Genomic DNA, 21,657 nt, shown 5'->3' with positions numbered 1-21,657 from the left:
CTGGAGGTAAAACCATGCTGTTATACCACCTTCTGCAGGATTTCTCTGCCGGTTTTCAGAACATCTGCATTTAGTTTTTTTTTACTTTTCATTAAACTTGCACAAATACAATACAAATCCATATGTGAAATACTATGCACATTTTTCAATCTATTTTACAAGAGAAAGTTGAAAAAGTTTTCGAGGCTTTAAAGTGGCAGGATAAGATTTTTGCTTTTGACCAGTCATCAAGTAAAAATGGTTAATTAAAACGTTCTGGATGAGAGGACAAAAGCTCTCATTCTGTTTCTTTTCCAGTGATTTCTGCATGTCTCTGCAGCTTTGAAAATCCACTTGCCTAGCCGCTTCTCCAGTGAACCTCGCCAGGGACTCAGTATCCTACAAATCACACAGATTTACAAAGTCTACAGCAGAGGAAAAAAAAAAAGAGATCAAAGTCAGTCAGAATTTTTTTCCCCTTTCTTTGCATTTCATAAACACACTAACATTTGCTGGCACCCCCATATCCAGAATAATGGGGTTGCGCCCAGTAGAGAAGGCCCAGAGCAACCCTGAGAACGGGCGTCGTGTGGGTGACATTTCACGCCGTGGCGGATGAGACGTTCCATCTGAAGTGTGCATCTCCATCATTCCAGCCCCCTTGAAGTGTCCCGGGTCCTGGAGAATCGTAGCGGGAACATTACATTCAATTACAGTCTGCATGCCTGCAAATCTCCCGTTAAATGTCAGAACGGAAATGAGGGATCCCACATGCTGCCATGACACCCTTGAAGAAAAAGATTTGCAGTCAGGGGCGACTCTGGGCGCAGGACTGTAATGTAGCTTTCAAGACCCAAAGGCATTAGCATTTCTATCAGCCGACCTTTTCAAAGAGAATTCTCTGGTGTAAACACACGCACACACACACGTTTCTTAAATTGTCTTATCCTAAGCCTCAACCTACCCTATATCTTTTTTAATGCTTGCCTCCAGTTTTACAGAAATTTTATGGCTTTATGTCCTGTCTCACACACACACACATGCGCACACAGACGCACACACATTTACATTTACAGCATTCATCAGACGCCCTTATCCAGAGCGATTTTACAATCAGTAGTTACAGGGACAGAGCCCCCCCCGGAGCAACTTAGAGTTAAGAGTCCTGCTCAGGGACACGATGGTAGTAAGTGGGATTTGAACCTGGTTCATAGGCGAGTGTGTTACCCACTAGGCTACTACCACCCACACACAGACACAGCTTCAGTTTTTGGTCGTCTGCTGATATTAACACTCAGAAGCAGGCCAATCACAGCACTTCCTCTTACCAGAGTGGGGTAAAGGTGGTGGGACGTGTTTCTGGTTAAGTTCCTGTCACGTTTGGTCCACCTAGCAGCAATGCAGACCCACCAGATAAATGTCTATGATGTATCTTTAAACCAAGACATCTAACATCAACATTTACATTTACATTTATGGCATTTATCAGACGCCCTTATCCAGAGCGACTTACAATCAGTAGTTACAGGGACAGTCCCCCTGGAGCAATTTAGGGTTAAGTGTCTTGCTCAGGGACACAATGGTAGTAAGTGGGATTTGAACCCGGGTCTTCTGGTTCATAGGCGAGTGTGTTACCCACTAGGCTACTACCACCACCACCACCATCATTGATCTGAATTTATTTTTTTGTCCTCATTCATTACACATAAAGTGTAATCCAGTCTCAGCAAATGACATCACCTGCAGAATAAAGTCAAGACTGGATTACTAGATTAGAATATAATGGTGACTCGTGTTTCTGGTGGCAACAGAGTCAGGAAATTCAGGACAGTCTGGCTGCTCCAGCGCAGGTGAGAACCCGGAAGTGGGCGGGGCCTAGAAACGTGCCAGACGCCGCAGTCACGATGAACCTGGCGCGTTATGAGAAAGTGTCGAGCGAGGTCGTGGGGGAGAGCGACCACGACTGGGGAGAAGGGGAGGAAGAGGAGGATGAGGAGGAAGGGCACGTCGTGGTGTATTTGGCCTCGTGAGTAGAAATGAAAGTGACCTCTGACCGCCGAGAGGTCTGTAGAGATTGCGGACGGTTCCTGTCCGCTTCGAGTTACATATATATTTTTAATATATAATATTCATGCCGTGCAGATTTGGTTGCCGTTTTTGGCGAAATTGGTACTCAAAAAAAAAAAAAAAAAAAAGTCCCGTCAGGTGTTTTTTTTTTCTTCTTTTTTTTCACGCAGCTTTCAGGGAACATCTGGAATTTCAGGGAATGTGGTCGCTTGAGTGGCAGGTCGTGGAATTATCAGGCATTTTTTGTATTAATATTATATATTGCAGCAGCCTGATAAACCTGATTTGTATTTACACGTCTCTGTTCCCAGTGAGGGTTTTTGTTTTGCTCAAAACTTCTCCCGCTCTACAATTGTGCAACGTTCTAGAACGCAAAGTCTGTACCGCTTGTGAAGTGATTGTCATTGTGAAGCACAGCGCACGGTGACACGGTGAAACGTGTCCTCTGCTTTTAACCATCCCCTGCCAGGTAAGTATCGATGATGAAGAATTGAAGGACTGGCTCACCCAAACTGATTAAATAAAAGAAGCATTTAAAGGATGTTAGAGATGGAGCTGCCTATATTCAACAATAATGATGTAAATGCATTTTTTTAAATTTATTCTATAACCCTTTAAACGCCTTTAAACATGGCGGTGGGAGGAGCTTACAGATAGTGGATTCCATTTCTCCACATGGTTCTTGTATTTTAGCCCAAAACCTTTCACCTTCCAGCAGCGTATCTGTGTGGCTTCTGCATTTTCTGATTCTTGAGCTGATGGAAGTTTAAGCATTGATTTCTAAACCCGGGCCAGTGGTGGGCTAGCGGTTAAGGAGGCGGCCCTGTAATCAGAAGGTTGCCGGTTCGTATCCCGACTAAGCAAAGCACCGTCCCCACACACTGCTCCCCGGGCGCCTTTCATGGCTGCCCGCTGCTCACTAAAAGTGATGGTTAAATACAGAGGATTTCGATGTGTCACCATGTGCTGTGCTGCAGTGTATCACAATGACAATCACTTCACTTTCACTTTCAAAACAGCAGGTGTATAATATTAAATAACAGCGCAAGCAGAGTAAGAGACCTAATTGGAAGCGCCACCATTGGACCACCATGGGACCACCATGATGACGAATTAAATACTCAAATTGGTTCTTAATTCAGTGCATTATTCTGCTGTGTTTCATTTACTGTGGCCTACAGTCTGGTTCTGGATTAATTGGTTTATTGTAATAATTTTTTTCTCCTTGAAAAAAAAAATTTAATTTTTAATGGAGAGAACCAAAACTTTTGCACATCCTCTCAGTGACTTTTTATTTTTTTAAGGAACCAGCTTGAATGTGGACGGGAGCCAATGTCTTTCATGTTTTGGATTGCAACGTGGGCACTTGGTCTGTCAGCTGTCAACCGTCAAAGAGACTCAGTCAGGCAGCAAAACAGACCAAAGAGAGAGGTCAGCTAGTGAGATATCCCACAATTCTCCTGTGCTCAGCTCCACATCACAGAGCTGGTAGAGGGGGAGAGCAAGGCTGAATCGCAGTAGTCGATCTTTGTCTTTGTGTTTTATTCATCTGTGAATTCCTTGTGTAAGAACTTCAGTGAACTCCAACTTTAGCTCCTTTTCATTTCTCTCCGGCCTGTGTTATTGCTATTCCCCTCTTGTCTCAGGCGGTCTGGCCATCAGCGCAGCATGAGGAACCGAGGCGGGGAGATGTGGCTTCGGCTCGCCGCGACCCTGGTTCTCCTCTGCATTGTCGTGGGCTTCGTGCTCTGCGAGTGGAACGGCTGCGGTTCAGAGCCTGGCGGCCCTCTGGCTCCAGACCACAGCACGGGTGACGCCGCGGCCGGACACCTAAAGGGAGGAATGGATGGGGAAGGGCACAGCCACGGCCATCATGACGACCATCACGATGAAGACGCAGATGGTGACCGCCATGATGATGATCAACGTGATCAGCACCACAGTGACCCTCATGGGCACAGCCATTCCGGCTCCCTGTTTCATCATGGCGTCATCTTGACTGACTCTGGTAAGCTGGGATGCCCAACTTTATGGCTCTGATTACTGTATTCATTTATTTTAATATTCTAATACAATAAAGGTGGTGCCCACCACAAGATGAGATGAGAATGCCGATATTTAACTCTAAAACAATACCTCGAGTGTTCTAGTGTTGTTATATCACAGCACATAATGCCATCACATGAAAGGAACTTTGGTTTGAATACCAGTTTCTTCTGGGTTCATCCTTTCATTATGACAGCCTCAAAATGGATCTGCCAATGTTGTTTCTGAAACAGCTCAATTTGGCCTGAAGAAACAAACAAACCTGGCAACCCTGCTATGCGTAAAAAATGGAATCTGCTGATGAATCTCATTTCGAGGGGCTGTGCTCTTCCAAGTCGGAATTTCAGGACAAGGCGGTCCCGGTGCAAAGGCTCATCAAATGCAGCCAGAGAAATCCCCTCTGTTGCCAGCCAATTTCCAAAGTCTGACATGTGCCAGTGACAGCTGGTGATTCAAATGGGAAATTCAGCTATTGAAGAAAATAGTTTTGCTGCCCCAGCCTTTGGACACAGCTTGTACACGGTTATGAGTGTACAATCGCTCTGGTATTCACAACAACACTTTTGTTCATGGTTGCAGATGTTTGCTCCAGGGTTGGTAAAGAACTTCTTGAAGAAGGAGGCAACGTGATTGATGGAGGGATCGCCGCCCTGCTTTGTCTGGCCGTGGTCCATCCCCACACAGCAGGCGTCGGTAAGCGGTCCGTCGCTCCTCAACAGATCACATTTAATACAATCATGGCAGTGAGGCTCTTTTTGACTCCTCGTACCAATTATTTGGTATGAGACCAATTACAAAGGACTTCTATGGATTTAAGATAAAAGGTTTGAAAAGATACTATTGGATTGTTTTAATCTTTCTAATGCAAAATCAGATCAAGGCCTAAGCCTCCATTTACTTACAGCATTCCATAAATATGAGAAGATTAAGCAGATAATGCCTGCGGTGTTCTGCTGGTTGTGGGCACCGTGATTTATGAAATTAAATTCGTTTGTGGCAAATTAAAGTCATTTAAAGGGTTTTGCATGTTTTATCCTTTTTTTTTTTTTCTTCTCCTCTCTCACTGGAGGTGGAGCACTTTCAGCCATTTTCTACAACCAGACCACAGGATCTGTGAAGGTGGTCCGCTCCGCATTTCCAGGAACTGGGTCCAGTGTGTATGGCGTGCCTGGCGTCCTTCAGGGGCTGAAAGTCCTGCACACGAACCACGGCCGCTCCACCTGGCGACGCCTCTTCCAGGCTTCTGTGGCCTTGGCCAGGCACGGGTTCACCATTGATGAGCTTCTCGCCACGGCCCTGAAGGCCGAGGAGGAGAAAATAGTCCAATCAGGGCTGTGCGACCTGTTCTGTGATGCGGACGGTGGTGTGAAATCACGCGGCTCCAATGTCACCAATCCGAGTCTGTCGGCACTCCTGCAGGCTGTCAGCCTAAATGACTCTCATTTCCCGGAAATGTTGGCCAACAAATTGGCTGAAGACCTCGCTGATGCCGAGAGGTCAGGATTCGTCCAGAACGTTCTGCTCAGCGGAGGGGAAATCAGTGACCCCATTATTTTGGAGAAAGAAAAGTACAGCGTCCTGTGGGCCTCTCCTCAGCTCTCTGCTTCGATCGTTTTAGACGTTTTAGAGAAGGTTGAGCAGCAGTCCCACTCCCTCCGTGGCGACACCCTTGGTCCCGGCCTCTTAAATCTGGCCAGAGACGTTGCTAACAGTGCTGCGTTGGGCGAGGGCCCGTCAGGCCTCTCAGAACTGCTGGCTTTAAACACCACCAGCTCGCACGTCAACGTGATGGACTCTCAGGGGAACTTCCTCATCGTCTCTTCATCGCTCAACAGCTCCTGGGGCTCCGCCCACTTCCTGCCATCCAGCGGCGTTGTCCTCAGTGACTTTGTTTCAGAAGCCCGGTTTGCTTTTCCTCTGGTCTTGAAAGTGAAGGCCGCACTAGACGATGAGGCGCAGGTGATTGCGGTGACCGGGGGACTTTCAGCCCTGTTCAATGTGGCGCTGATTGCCACTAACTGGGCAGAGATTGGCATGTCTGCCAGTGAGGCGGTCCACGGGCCGCTGATACATCTCGGGCCAGGGGACCCTGTAGTTGGGTGCGTATCTTCCAGTTCTGATGGGGCCGACGTCTACCGGTTGTTAGCAGAAGGCGGTGGTCCACTGACAAAGGTGGGCGCCTGCACCGAAGCCTCCCTGTCGGTCACCCTGCAGCTGCTGGCCGGTCACGTCAGAGCCTACGGTGCTCCACTCGCCAAATCACACACCGACGGCTACTGAGGGACGGATATTAACCAGCCAATCAAAACCAAGTGGCAAATCTGTCCATTAAATCAACATAACATTCAAAATCCATGCTGAATAAATAATCCATTCCCTTCAAATATTGGATATGTAACAAGAACACTGATGCTCTTGTGTTCTCGCCTGGAACAGAGCTCTTGAGAGGGGTGGTAGTAGCCTAGTGGGTAACAAACTCGCCTATGAACCAGAAGACCCAGGTTCAGACTCCACTTACTACCAGTGTCCTTGTCCTGTAACTACTGGTCGCTCTGGATAAGGGCAGCTGATAAGTAAAGGGCACAATAATGTGAATGTAATGTGAAAATGATTTTCAGAGATTTATATGATTACTCAAAAAGAGTAAGGTAGGGTTGTAGTAGCCTAGAACCAGAAGACCCAGGTTCAAATCCCACTTACTACCATTGTGTCCCTGAGCAAGATACTTAACCCTATGTTGCTCCAGGGGGGGACTGACTGTCCCTGTAACTACTGATTGTAAGTCGCTCTGGATAAGGGCGATTTACAGCAGTTATCAGACACCCTTATCCAGAGCGACTTACAATCAGTAGTTACAGGGACAGTACCCCAGGAGCCACTTAGGGTTAAGTGTCTTGCTCAGGGACACAATGGTGGTAAGTGGGATTTGAACCTGTGACCTTGTGGTTCATTGGCGAGTGTGTTACCCACTAGGCTACTACAACCCTATGGTAAATGCTGTTAATGTAAGGCATGGTCAAACTTTATAAACTCCACCTCATGGTTGTGTGTTGAGTGTACTGTCACGTAATAACTGTTTCCCCCAATGTCCATGTAAGATTTGCAGATGATGTGCTATATGAATGGAAGCAATGCTTGTTATTAATATTGTTGCTTTTGGAACTGAAGGTGGGGCTGCCTAGTTGCATTTGTCAGCCATATTTGGGGATGGGTTGAGTGAAATTTGTCTAGAATGTTTTTATGTTTTCCAGTTTTAAATGAAGAATGTGAATATATGTTAATATATGAGGCGAATATATATGCTTGTACACCGCTTTAATTTGATGTTTTGGAGCAACATCATTCCTCTGCCGGTGTGGCAGTTTTTAGTTTTTAATCTCAGGGATTCTCTGCAATTCGCAGTGTAGCATGTGTAAGATTTGAACCCTTCATCATCATCATCATCATCAAGGGAGACTGATGAAAATGGCATTGTTCGAGTTGAGTGTAAGAGGAGAAAGATGATCTGCTGTTCTCCTGAGAAGCATCTAATCGACTACAGAACAGCCGGAAAGAAATATTTTCTTTCACCTCATGATAAGTCAAATTGGTGGTTGCATTTATTCAGATAATTTTTGGAGACAACATTCTGGTCAACAGATTCGGTTGCTAAAACCTGTGAAATAAAATGTACATCACTGATGAACTGATGTGTTCATCTAAACTGCCCCCTTCCAATTAGGCAAATGACTACATGATCTTAGCCATTAATAAATTACACAAAAGTATTTAAAAAACCAATCGTGTTAATTCATAAAACTTCAATATGTATACATCAAAATATTTAAGCCATTTTAAAACAGTTTTTTTTACTGGTGGCTAGAAAAAATGCTAAAGTTTAGACATCAAGCAACCGACCGGTAGTGGAGGACGGGTTTACATACAAGCATTTACAGCATTTATCAGACACCCTTATCCAGAGGGTTTACATACAAGCCACCTTCAGCCATTTTTATCAGGAACGGAGCTGACGGTGAGTAATGCATCGTATTACCTTCAGGGGTGCAAGACCGCTTTCTGGAAAAGGGTCACGATAGCTGTTTGAAGCTGCCTTTCTACGGTGAGCTTAGAGATGCTGAGCAGAACTGCAGAATTGGCTTTCTATTTGTTTCATTGTTTTGAATGTCTGATGGTTTTAGTGGTTTTGTAGATAAACCGTAATACCATCCAATCTTTTTTGACTTTTTATGGATGTTCTTCTAAGACTAGACTAAAATGGTGAAGTAAACTGAAAGACTCAATATTAAAAGCATAATTGACCTTGTTTCATGGATTTATTGGTCACTCCAGCACCTTGTCCACTGCTGGATGCCAACATTTGCAAGTTGGAAAATCAAATTCCATCCTTTACCGCACAGGCAAAGCAGGGGGGAAGAGCAAAGGTCAGCAGAACCTGGTGCGATTTTAATAATTCAGAGATGGATGGCATCACATTGTGCTTTTCACCTGGTTGAAACTCGCAGACGCAGCAGGCCAACAAAATGCATGATGGCGGGTGATGTGTTCTGACGGGTCCGAGAATAAAATTGATTTTCTACCCAGAAATCACCTTTTTAAAAGGCGCATTCCCACAATGCATCTGTTTACCTGGGCATCCGTTAAAGTAAGATCAGTCTTTAATGCTATCCATTTAAAGTGAAGTGATTGCCATTGTGAAGCAGCACAGCACACGGTGCCACAACGAAACGTGTCTACTTCATTTAACCCATCACATTTGGTGAGCAGTGGGCAGCCAAGAAAGGCGCCCGGGGGGCAGTGTGTGGGGACGGCGCTTTGGTCAGTGGCACCTCAGTGGATTCAAACCAGCAACCTTCTGATTATGGGTCTGCTTGCTCGGGCTGCAGCCCATCAGTTTTGGTTGAGTTTCAGTGACACTGATGTGGTGGTGGGACGCTGTTGTCGTCCTGGTCAGGAACACTTCTAGGTCAAAAAAATAAAAAAATCCATCCTTCAGCCGTCCTGAGGGTAGAAGCTGACTACTGATGAAGGGCCGAGTGTACCAGTAAAGTGGCCGGTCGGTGAACTACGTGGCAACAAATTCATCTCGGAGAAGCGAATTATAACCACATTTACAAAGTCACCACAAAGGCTGCAAAAAGGATGCAAACAGTAAAAATAAAACTGTTTATTTGTTAATCAGTTGCTTTTAATTAAAATTCCTTTCACGGCCCGGAACATTCAGGCAAATCCAACAACAATTATGAGGTCATTGTCTGAGGTTTTTTTTCCGAAATTTCGGGTTCTTGGCAAACGAGATCCCACCTCCTCACCGACTCTCAACAATCAAGTGTTCAGCAAAGGCAATACAATCCACAGTCCACAGTAAAACCACCACGATACTGTACAGGTACACAGTCTAGACTCGTATTTATAAAAACACGTTAAATGTCACATTTTTTTTTGTCTCAGTGCAAAAGATGTTCGTGTAAAAAAAAAAATACAGTTAAAGTTTTTAAAAAGTGCCCTGGTTTTACATAACGGTGAAACATTCTGTTTTTCCATTCGTCTAAGGAACCAAATCGCACAGGATTTGGTTTGTATGTGAATTAAATAAATTACGCGACACACTTTACAGATAACGTCGGTCGGCCAGCAGCGGTGGTGGCGTTTTTTTTTGTCTCCGCCCACAGGCGGTACAGCCACACCTCGGAGCATAAACACCAATAGTCAGAGATAATAAGCAGAACAGGATCAATAATCAGTGACGAGAACCAAACTCAAGTGTGTGCGTGTGTGTTCTTTTTTTGTCCTCTTATTTACAACAAGTTCTGTGGCTTGTGTTCCGTGTTCTTTTCGGTCGTGTTCATTTTTCGTGTTGGTTTGACTGCTTCTATTCAGAAAAGTGGTAGAAGGCAATGAGAGGTCCATGGCCCTGTGGGTCATCAGCTGGTGCAAATGCTGTTGATGGAGATGATGGCAGGGTCCACCAGGCCCATCTCCTCGTGTTCGTTAACGCAAAGCTGGTAGCCGCAGCCCCGGCGCCGCTTCATGGGCGTGACCTTGGCGTCGGGCTTGGCGCGGGGCGGCAGCAGGAAGCCCACGCTGCCAGCGATCAGCATGTGCCAGATGCTGTGGATGTAGAAGTAGTTCTCCTCCGTCTCCACGAAGGCGTAGAGGGCCACGGCCGAGGTGGCGATCATGGTGCCCGGAAAGAGGAAGAAGACCCAGCGCTTCCAGGTGGGTGGGTAGCAGCGGCGCCGGCGAATGGTGCGCACAGTCTGAAATGCACATACACAAAAACGCAACGCATGAGACACTCCGGACCTTCGGGTGTCACCGGAGGTCACTTCTCGCATGTCATCACAAGGCCGCAGCCTTGAGCTGCGCTACGGCAACACAGATACTCCTCCTCCGCTTCATTTCCCCGATATAATGACAATTTAATTACTACGCCCTGGTGCCTGCTGTATAATATGTGTGTAGATAGTGTTTCGCCCTGAGTAACAATCTAACGGAGAGGAATGGTCCATCCACATCGCTGTGACACGTTCTCGGAGCCCAGCAAATTAACGCTGGCAACGTGACACAAAATCAGCCTCTGAGTTCCAAAGTTTTTAATTAATCCTCTAAATTACAGAAACATGCTTTATAACCAGACTGTGTCCCTGTCTGCTTTTTTTTTTTGGTAAAGAAACAGAAGTACCCTTGAAAATGGTAATTCACCATCCTGGAGTGCGTTTGGTCTTTGTCGACTCCAAGGTGGACTTTAAAGTGCTCTCTGAAGAACTCCTACGCTGCTCTGCCCTGCTGTTCCTCCGTCCTTGATGTAGGAACATTCACTGCTGTAGTCACATCAGCATCCATCACCGTGCCGACAACTGACCGGCTGAAGTTTCTGCACTAGAGTGGTATTATACGCATGCCGTTTTTTATTACTAGTCATCTTTTTTTTATACACAAAAAAAAAAAAAAAAATACAAATAGCCATGTAAAGTAGTCTGGAATAATAACTTCTGGAGACCACAAGGGAAATTATATAGAGTCCACAGGCCTTTTATACTCTCATATAAGCCTTAACAATTTAGTTTGCTTAAAGCTGAAACTATGCAGATGTATATTAATAATCTTTTGGAATTCAAGTATCATATGTCTTTTATCATGACTCAGGGGTAATATTTGGTTTTGCTTTAGTCTCAAAGAGACACTGACTAGCATACGATTATGAAAAGAATTGTTGAGAGATGAAGGCTGCTACAGATGAGCAAGTGCAGTCAAAAGAGCCAAAGGAAAGACAATGTGGAATAATTCTTCATTTCATCATTGCCTCCAATGGATCATGGCTGCCATACAGGGACAAAAAGCAACAAAACAAAATCATGTGAATGCTGGATCAGCCACGTAAAAAGTTTGAAAGCTGTTCAGCGTTTTGCAGCTGCAGCGCTGACCACCATCCACCCGAATGTCCAAAATTGCCCCGGGCCCAGACAGTACTTATTCAAACGGGTTCCGAGAGCTTTTCACTAATGGAATGAAAAAGAAGAAAAGTTTCATCAGCAAAAGCGCCTGTGCACCGGGGGGAAGTTATTGACCGGCTGACATGTGAATCGATGCGGCCTGGTCTCCTGCCAGAACCCGCCGGAATCCGCCATTTTTAGCTGAAATCCTGTCGTTTGTTCCGGATGCTGACTGCAGAACCGGCTGAGAGAGGACAGGAACCGTCAAACACAGACAAGCTCAGTGATGTTAACCGCAGTCTCATATTCCTCTTAAGCAATCTGTTGTGATGTGGAGGCGCTGTGTTTAATATTGTATGATCAGGAACCTCTGGGATGTTCTCCTTTCTCTTCATTCAGACTCCAGTCCTTGTTCTTGTTGGTAAAACAGTGTTCAGCATCATTTAAAGGGTTCAGTAACCCAAGGAACAACTGGAACAACACACCTGCCCACTCACACATCTCCATCGTAACACCATATTTAATGTTTGTCCACCTACGTTATTACAGACACTGTGAGTTTCTGCCAAGAGTCCATTTTTATGGTCAGGGTTTGGTTTAGGATCGCATAATGGTGGCTGGTCATACAAAAGCTCCAGCTGAAGAGCTGATAGAAGCTGTTGTCTTAATAATATGCCTTTGGAGGTCAAAAATGTATTTCCACGGCTAAAGATATCCTGATAGAAGAATGTGGATCTTGTTATGTTATGGTGGATTTGGAATTTATTGGCTGATCTGAAATGATGCAACAAAGCACTGTTTCCTTGGCTTCAGGAAAGAAACTCACATACATCAAATAAGTAGTGAAGGGTAACATAACAAGAGGTCAGCGAATATGGTTTTGATCATGCCTATAGGCCCCTCCCTTTTTAAATCTTTGTTCATCTAGGTTTCAGAAACAATTACACACCAACAGAAAGTGCTGAGTGGGTAGTTAGTTCCTCCTCACCGAGACACAGGTACCTAGCACTTGTTCCTGTCTGCACACACTCAGAGGAGTGTGTTGGTTTCTTGGTTTCTTTCATTGTCATACCTCCAATGTGATGCATTAAGGTCCGTCTCCTGTCCCATAATACTCGGCGGCATCTTTCCGAGGACAGTGACAAACTTTTCCCCAAACCCGATTTCGGAGAGCGCGAGAGAGAGAGAGAGAGAGCGCCTTTGCCCTCAGACACTATTATATTTTTATCTCCTCACTTCAGGAAACACATTATGGCATGGGAGAGAGTTTAGCAAAAGAACAAGCTGACTGGTAATGGAACCATGGGCCGTGACTAATACCTACAGGATAAAGGAACTTTTAATGCCCTGCAATGCTAATGTGCAACGGCGAGATAAAAGCGCCGTGTCGCAGCGAAGGCCCGTGTGTTTTCGAGGAGCGGGGCACGCGCTTAAAAGCAAGAATCACTCATAATAAAAGTACTTCTGTAGCGCTGGTACAGCGGGGTCAAGGTGGGGTCAGCTTTTGCTCTTACCGTCTGTACCCTGTTTCTAAATGAAGGTCTGTTTTTTTCACACCTCATGCCGAATAAAAGCCTTTTTATGGACTGTAAAAAGCTTTGGTTATTGGCGCTTAACTCTCCCACCGGGTCTCAGAGAACAGGATTCTTTAGATCGGCTCCTTCAGTGCAGCTGAACTCGACTCGTCCGCTACCGAAGCTCACCCAGGCGACGGCCATGATGCCCAGAGCGAACAGGCTGGGCCCCAGCAGGTTCCACAGGCCGTGGCGGTCCAGCTGCAGGGCCATGGAGAGGGACATGGCGCCCAGGAGGTACAGCACCTGCGGGGAGGCGGAGGGTCAGAGAGGGGAGGCCACTGGGAGAGGGGGGTCTGGCACCCCCAATTACACACACAGCAGTGTGGGTGAAGAGGCTATAGCAGGGATTAATGGAGCTGCTAACACACACAAACACTCACATCAAACACATGCCGTGCATGCATACACATACACACACGGCATTATAACGTCATTTAACGGCATTATAAATTATTAAAGGACCAAGGCAGGCAGACTTTTTACCCTCTGAACACACACATACAGAGCAGGTATAGAAATAATAACGACAATAACCCTTGAGGACACTCAGCCCCCCACCAGCCTGACAAATGACTTGATTTGAAGTTGCAAACTGTAATGCTCAGCAAAACAGAGAGAGGGACACTGTCAGGGCTGATCTGCCTCCCTCTCTGTCTGCCTGCATGTCTGTCCGTCTCCCTGCCTCTGTGTCTCTTTTCCTCTGTCTGTCTGGGGAATTTTGAGGGTTCAGAAAAGAACCCTTTTCTGAGATTAAAAGAATTTGGGCTGCTTGAACCACCTCCGCTGGACAAGAAAAAAAAAAGCACACCTAACCACCATGAAACAGCAAACTATAAACAGAGCTTCTACTCCAGAAAGGCTGCAGAACCAGGAAGTGAAGGCCTAACCTGTTTGATGATTGACTTGAGGCGCGCCATAGCGATGACAGTCACCCAGACGGACATGAGCGATCCCAGGAAGTCACAGAATTGCAGGACATCATACTCCATGATGCAGAAGACCACGATGCCCGGCTGGTCGCAGGCATGGTAGAACTGAGAGAGAGAGATGTGTTATTAGTGATTTTATTGCTTCATTTATACAGGGAAAAAATAAAAGTGTGGCTCTGCGTTTCTTTGCCATGCACTGAGGGTGCAGCGTGACCCTCACCGTGGAGAAGAACATGGTGAAGATGTAGACTGATGCCTCCAGCAGATAGTGGCTGCGAATGGCGATGGCCACAGGAGGCACAAACATCAGGTTACTGAGGCACAGCAAGAGGGTGGAGAGGAGCTGGAAACCGTAGGAATATGCCTCTGAGTTGTCCGTGCAGCCCCATCCATCCCAGCCTGAGTGTATAACACACACACACACACACACACACAAATACATGAATAATCACATTACACACAATATTGTGGTGAGCATCTTCATAGCTGCAGACTGTAAGCACAGGGAGGGAAATAAACACAGCGCACCTCTTATAAGAGATCCCTTCAATTACTCCCGTTAATTAGCGCTGACTTATAAACACCCTCCACCATGAAGGAAGCTCATGGCACAAGAATAAGCCCTGATTGAGGAATAATTGGTTATGATAAATCCAACATTTCCAGAGAAGAAAGAATCCTCCCCTCCAAAAAAAAAAAACCTGAACAAAGAGCAGCTGTCCTCATTTAAGAGACAAATTTGTATGTAAATGGCACGAGTTCCAGAGGATGTAGAGGGGTAGGGTTGAGCCCTCGTTAATCGAGGTATAATTGAGGCGCAGATTAGCGCGCGTTCTGACGTTATCGCATCCGTTAATTGAGGGAACGCGTGATTGGTGATCTCTTGCGCACAGGAAGTGATTGACACCCATGTAATTGAACCAGTTAACATGCGCGTACATGCTAAGCGGCGGCTGAAGAGTGCCGATATCACGGTGATTGCCATCGCACAAACCCCCGAGTGCTGATGGTGGATTTGAACATGTGCTGAAACCCCAGGAGCAATTCGGGCAAGTTCATGACAGCACAGCTACCGCATCGGTTCATTACTAAGTTCAAACGTGAGCAGCGACCAGTAGTTCCAGGGACAGTCCCCTGGAGACACTCAGAGTCTTGCTCAGGGACACAATGGTAGTAAGTGGGGTCTGAACCCGAGACTTTGAGGTCCTTTGAGACTTTCTGGTTCGTAGGCCACTACCACCCCTAATTAAGACCTTCATGTATTAATTGTGATGGCCCGTGAGACTTGGTGTCACCTGCTTTGCACTCGCAGGCGGAGTACAGGTAGTTGTTGGTGCGCAGGAGTTTGCATTGGCCGTAGGTGCCACAATCGTTGATGCAGGGCGTCAGGTAGGAGCGCAGGTAAACCTCAGCCGTGACGTTGCCGCACGTCTCCAACCTGGAACGTGAATATAAGTATAAAGACACAAAACCAGAAGAAATGGGAAGGTAAGACCGGCCTCTGTGGAGGAACAGAAGGAGCCGCTGGAGCTCCCCGCTGTAGATGGCGCATATATTTCACAGCCAAGCGGCAGCCCCCTCCGAACGGCATCTCTGCATCTGTATTCTCCAGCTGTACAGTGTCTGCATGTGTCACCACCTTTGCTGTGTTTATTCTGTACTCTCAAACGTGCTCCCTCGGAAATTCATTACCTTTCAAAGCCCACAAGGACACATCAAAGGAGAAAATTTACATTCATTTACATTTATGGCAGGTAGATACGTTAATAATAATAATAATAACACATGAGTGCATTTTTCAACTGTCGAGTGTAGAGAACAGCACACTAGACTCATCTTCAGTCAGGACAGGAAGGCTGGTGAATTCCTGCAGCTACACAAAATAATGATGATGTCTCACTGATTATAACTTCCTGCTGTGGAAATTTGCCCATAAACAAATCAGGACTGAGTAACTACCATTTAATATTTTGCATCTTCATGTTGTCATTATAGTGTAACTACATGCATCAGTGAATCGTAAGGTTGCAGGTTAAAAATCCTGAACCACTAAGGTGCCACTGAGGTCCCCTTGAGCAAGGTACCGTCCCCACACACTGCTCCCCGGCTGTCTCTCATGGCTGCCCACTGCTCACTACGGGTGATGGGTTAAATGCGGAGCACACGTTTTGTTGTGTGCTCTGTGCACTGTGCTGCAGTGTTTCACAGTGTCAGTCACTTTTTAGATTTTTTTTTTTCATTTTTTGGGCAGTGGTTAAGGAACATTTTTGGCCTAGTGGTTAAGGAAGCGGCCCCGTAATCAGAAGGTTGCTGGTTCGAATCCTGATCTGCCAAGGTACCACTGAGGTGCCACTGAGCAAAGCACCGTCCCCACACACTGCTCCCCGGGCGCCTGTCATGGCTGCTCACTGCTCACTCAGGGTTAAATGCAGAGGACAAATGTATCACATGTATCACATGTGACAATCACTTCACTTTCACTTCCATGGGCCCTACACTATTTACCATTATTTACTAAAATGTTATGGTAAATACATACAATCAAAATTACAAGCTAATATACGTTGCCAGTGTGTTGTTAATATTATTTTAGTTATCGGTTTTAATAATCTTTTGTTGATTGTTTCATACTGTGACAATATGTACATGTTTGTGTTACTATAGGTTTCCACTAGAGGGCACACTTCCAGATTTGCATGATGTAAATATTAAACATGAATAATTCTGGTCTTTCTGCCTTTGTCTCTCTTGTCATGTAACATGAACCCTACTGCTTATGACTGTCGAATCAGAACTCACCCATGTTCGGTAGCACACAGCGAATGCAGGCTGAGGTACCAGGTGCCGGTCTGTGGATACGGGATCCTCAGCTTGGTGACGTTGGACGTGGTGTTGACGGTCAGCAGAAACCCCTGCACCGACTCTGAACACGATGAGCCGAGAGAGAGAGAGAGAGAGAGAGAGAGAGAGAGAGACCGAGAGAGAAACGAACCGACTGTCAATGAGACAGTTGTGTCGAACGCACAGAGCAGTATGCCATAACTCAACCAAATCCTTCTCTATCCACTCTTTCAACTCCACGCTACTCTATTTCCTCCCACTCCTTCATTGCTATTCATGTCTCCATCTCTTTTGTCCTTTCGGTACCCAGTGTGGCTGCAAGCACTTCAACAACCTCCAGAAGATTCTGTAAAGAAGAAATTATATCTTATGGGGAAAGATTTTTTCTAATGGTGAGATTTTCAATAAACCAAATAATGGCAGGTGATTTCAGAGGGTGCTTTGAAGTTGAAGCTTGGCTTCTCACCTTGACACCTGGCTCTACACACTTTTTATAACATGAATTATGTTTTTATCTGTTTGCCCTGAACACAGTGCATGTGATCAGTCTTTTTTCCCCTTTCTTATCCGTGCTGAGGTTATTGCCCCACCCCCCCAGGACCCTCGGTAGTGGTGCTCTGTGAGTCACCCCCATGCAGAGTGTCATTTTTTCCTCCGGAATGCGCCCCCTCCACTGCGGCCCACACTGTAATATTGCACTATCGGCCGCCTCGTATGCGCCTGCCTTCCTGTTGCATTTGTCTTTTATCACCAGCCTGCTGTCAAGGCCAGACGGTGAGCGGGGTGGAGCAGGTCCCCTCACCTGATTCACATCTGACAGAGGCGTTCTCAGGCAGAGAGAGAGGCATCCCATGATTGAGGCATCCGAAGACCATGACATTTTCTCCTTTCACCGAGGACTGTGGGGGAATGGAAGAAAAAGAAAAACAACAAAAGGATGGAGTCAGGGCAGAGTGACGGCAGAGGCAGCTTGAAACAGCCCCATCTGGGAGTCAGTAACCCTTTAAAAAGCAGAGCCCCGCCCCCCTCTTCTGGCCGCAGACATCTGAAAATACAGACGTTCATCCTCCAGCTCCCCTGGACCATGCATTATTGAGCCCTCTCGAGTGCATGAGTGAATCCAGGACACCTGACAAATTAGAGGCACTTACGGTGCACAGATTCACCACACACACCTACAAACAAACACACACACGCTCACACAGCGGAGCTGGACAAAGATCAGCCGACGGGATGCTTTGACTCCTCCTTGGCACTCGCATGGAGCCGAGTAGAGGGCTTTGGGTGCTAAAGAGTGGATTTCATAATGGATGGGCCTGTGAAGCAACAGTCTCATTACAGAGCCGGACAAAACAATCTCCTCTTGATTGGGTGGCAAGGTCTCTGCATCCTTTCGAGAGCCTCGCTGACTTGTACTAGGGTTTCATACAAAGTTACAGATCTTTTTACAGAGGGGTTTATTTTGACTGGGTGTCCAGCTGCCTGGAGTTCCGTGAGGCTAGTTTCAACTCAAGTCAAGTCAAGTCTACTTTATTTCTAAAGCACTTTAACAGCAGTTTCACTGCACCAAAGACATATACATAAGAAAACAGTAAAATACATAGACAGTAGAAGCAACAAATAGGAATAAATAAATAAAATAAGTCAATTGTTTCAGGGGGGGACCTGAAGAAAATGACCTAAAAGTATAATAATATGAATAGACCTTTATAATGTAAAAGTTAGGGAGGGCTGAAGAGGACAGATGAGCCAGGATTTAAAAGCAGAGGTTGTAGGGGCAATTTTAATGTCAAGTGGTAGCTGGTTCGACAGGCAGGGGGCAGCAATTGTGAAGGTTTCTTCACCTTTCTGCTCTAGGAGAGATCGGGGAACGTGGACTATTTCCAATAGTCAAGCCGCGATGTAATAACATTTTGTATGACCATCTCAAAATCATTAAAATGTAAAAAGGTCTTAACTTTAGCTAAAAGTCTCAGATGAATAAAACTTGACTTGACTACAGAACATATCGGCTAGTCCATTTTAAATTCACCATCCATTATTACACCCAGGTTCCATACCGAGGACTTAGTGTAGGATTCTAGGGAACCGAGGTCCAATTTAGGGCATTAGCTGGTGGCTTTGGGCTTTAAAATTAAAATTAAAACCTCTGTTTTGCTTTCATTAAAATGTAAAAAGTTCAAAGCCATCCATTCTTTGATGTCATCCAGGCAGTCAAGTCATTGTTTTAAAAAGCGGCTATGTGTCTGTTTTAAGGGCAGGTAGATTTGCATATCATTGACATAAAAATAAAATGAAATGAAATATCATATTTTCTTAAAATGGTTCCTAGTAGGAGTGTGTATAAGGAAAACCGCAAAGGGCCAAGTACAGAGCCCTGGGGGACCCCATAGTGAACAGGAGCCCTGGAAGATGTACATTCACCAATGTTGATATAAGAACTTCTGTCAGAGAGGTAGGATCTAAACAACTCTAGTTCAGTCCCTTTAATACCCACACAATGCTCCAGTCGGAAAATTAATATACTATGGGCGACCATATAATAATGCTGCTGTAAGGTCCAGTAGTATGAGGATGGCATGATCACCAGAATCAGCAGCTAATAAAAGATCGTTATGAACCTTCAAAAAGGCAGTCTCCATGTTATGGAGGCCTTTAAAACCTGACTGCAAACGTTCAAGGATCTTGTGCTTCTCCAAATAGGAGGGGATCTGGGACAGGACCAGTTTTTCTAGGAGCTTTGAGATAAATGAGAGTTTAGAAATTGGTCTAAAATTTTTCAGATTTGAGGTGTCTAGATTAGGTTTTTTGATCATTGGTTGCATTAGAGCCTGTTTGAAGTAGGTTGTAGGATGTAGTAAGACTACTATTAAGCAATTTCTGAATGCAGGGACCTAGATCCATAAAAGTATCTGTAATGCATCATGATGGGACGACATCTGTAAGACCAGGTGATAATTTCAAATTTGAAATCACATCCTCAATGATGGACAGAGACAATGGCTCAAACTGACTGAAGGATGCTGGGCATGAGGATGGAGCAAATAGGTTGATAAAAAAGGCGGTGTAATTACAGTGCTAATATTTTTTACTATTATATTTATATTTAACATGAGTGCCATTAAGAGCAGCATTGATGGTATGGAAAAGAATTCCAGGCTTGTGACAATAGTTAGAAATAATATCAGAGAAATTGAAACTTTTTCCGTTTTGACAGTTTCCTGGCACATGTTCAGTTCTTCCTATAGAATGTCTAAAGTCACCTGCAGTCAATTCTTTTTTCACATGCGCTCAGCCTTCCTGCATTCACGTCTCGCTGAATGAGTGATGCCATTAAGCCATGGTTCGGATTTAACCTTAGGGCGTAGGGTTTTTATAAGGGGCCGCAGTGTCTAAGATGTCTTCACAAGCAGATAGAAAGAGTAAGGTCAGCTCTTCAGTATTCTGACAGCTAGAGAGTGATGAAAATAACTTTACATACTTAAAACCAACAGAGACACACCGACGACACAGTGGAACACTCAGCTTAGGGGTTTGACAGGGAACAGAGATCTCACATAAAATAGGCCTGTGATCAGAGAATACAGCGTCACACAGTTTAATATCAGACACAGATAGCCCGTATGATAAAATAAGATTGAAAATGCCCCATATGAGTGCCCTCGTATGAGTAGGATGAGATGGATTGCATCAGGTTAAACGAGTCCATTAGCTCCAAAAAGTCTCTAGCAAGGGGCTTGGTGGGGCAGCAAATATGAATGTCAAAATACCCAACAATTGAAAAAAGCTATCATATTTCGGCACATTTTCAGATAGAAAGACTGAAAAGTCGTTGATAAAATCCTTGTTATATTTCGGTGGACGGTAAACCACAGCGCAGAAAACTGGGTCAGATCTATCCAGCTCGAACAAGCAGGTCTCAATGCTAGAATAAGGTACAGACACCAGTTTTTAAAACAGACAGTATTTTACAAAACTGCAGCAACTCTTCCGCCACTTGACTCACCAGCCCAGGTGAGTACCCCTTCCTACCCTCGGTGTCAGTCATTTCCATTCCCTTCTTGGTCATGATGCCAAGAAGTATGAAATTACATAAACCAGCCTGAGATACCAAAATCCCAAGCACTTTAACAAACGTTCTTCATTCTATTCATGACCGCTGCTGATTGCTCTATCTGGTCCTTACCAATTGGTCGCACCAATTTCCTACCTGGTACTTAAAAGATGCTGAATAACCGTCCATTATTTGGCGTGGATGAGTGTCTTCGGGCCTAAATGGAGCCCATACTGCGGCACAAATGTACTCAACCTTCCAATCAGCTCCTGTCCATTAATGTGCATGTTTGGATTAATAACTGTAACAGTCGTCTGCTGTTTCTAATGCTGTTTCATTATTCTCAGAGCTCCGCTGAAACCTTCAGGTCTGCCAAGCACCTGTTCTAAGCTGGCCCTGGACCAAGACCCAATCTGGCGAGTACTTCCACCCACAATAACTGCTGACTAACCGAGTTTGCCGAGGGCTGCGTTTTGGACGTCATTCAAGCTGCGCTTTAGAAAAAAAAATTATGTCAGACCATTTATGGCGTCTGTCTTCTGAATCCATATTACCCTTTTTTTGTCAGCTGTGTGAAAATTAGATCTCACTCTAACAGATGCAATGACAGCAACAGAAGCTGTGAACAGGCCATTGACTGGGGCAGTTGTTGACCTAGTCGTTAAGGAAACAGACCCATAATCGGAGGGTTGCTGGTTCAAATCCCGAACCTGCACACTGCTCCCCGGGCA

General features: G+C 45.3%; 2 protein-coding genes across 3 annotated transcripts in view; one reads left to right on the top strand and one right to left on the bottom strand.

Moving 5' to 3' along the window:
- The first annotated feature begins 1,874 nt into the window (after nucleotides 1-1,874).
- Nucleotides 1,875-6,631, top strand: ggt6 (gamma-glutamyltransferase 6). 2 transcript variants are annotated; one of them, XM_028995765.1, is made up of 4 exons: nucleotides 1,875-2,005; nucleotides 3,693-4,054; nucleotides 4,672-4,785; nucleotides 5,162-6,631. In XM_028995765.1, exons 1-4 carry the CDS (start codon nucleotides 1,884-1,886, stop codon nucleotides 6,370-6,372), a joined length of 1,809 nt encoding a protein of 602 aa, XP_028851598.1. In that variant the 5' UTR covers nucleotides 1,875-1,883; the 3' UTR covers nucleotides 6,373-6,631. The 2 variants fall into 2 exon arrangements, with proteins under 2 accessions (XP_028851598.1, XP_028851599.1); XM_028995766.1 differs by lacking the exon at nucleotides 1,875-2,005 and adding an exon at nucleotides 3,417-3,477.
- Nucleotides 6,632-9,241: 2,610 nt separating this feature from the next.
- Nucleotides 9,242-21,657, bottom strand: part of tmem8b (transmembrane protein 8B) — an 87,555-nt gene continuing 75,139 nt past the window's right edge. The window contains exons 7-13 of the mRNA XM_028995757.1: nucleotides 17,675-17,771; nucleotides 16,831-16,954; nucleotides 15,327-15,469; nucleotides 14,252-14,430; nucleotides 13,990-14,136; nucleotides 13,229-13,345; nucleotides 9,242-10,349 (exon numbers count right to left, since the gene is read on the bottom strand). Coding sequence (XP_028851590.1) covers nucleotides 10,014-10,349; nucleotides 13,229-13,345; nucleotides 13,990-14,136; nucleotides 14,252-14,430; nucleotides 15,327-15,469; nucleotides 16,831-16,954; nucleotides 17,675-17,771 — 1,143 coding nt within the window. The 3' untranslated portion in view covers nucleotides 9,242-10,013. The remainder of the gene's footprint in view (nucleotides 10,350-13,228; nucleotides 13,346-13,989; nucleotides 14,137-14,251; nucleotides 14,431-15,326; nucleotides 15,470-16,830; nucleotides 16,955-17,674; nucleotides 17,772-21,657) is intronic.

The sequence above is a fragment of the Denticeps clupeoides genome, chromosome 11 (genome assembly GCF_900700375.1).
Source record: "Denticeps clupeoides chromosome 11, fDenClu1.1, whole genome shotgun sequence".
In the NCBI taxonomy this organism is placed as follows: domain Eukaryota; kingdom Metazoa; phylum Chordata; class Actinopteri; order Clupeiformes; family Denticipitidae; genus Denticeps; species Denticeps clupeoides.
This window is presented reverse-complemented; position numbering and strand designations above follow the sequence as displayed.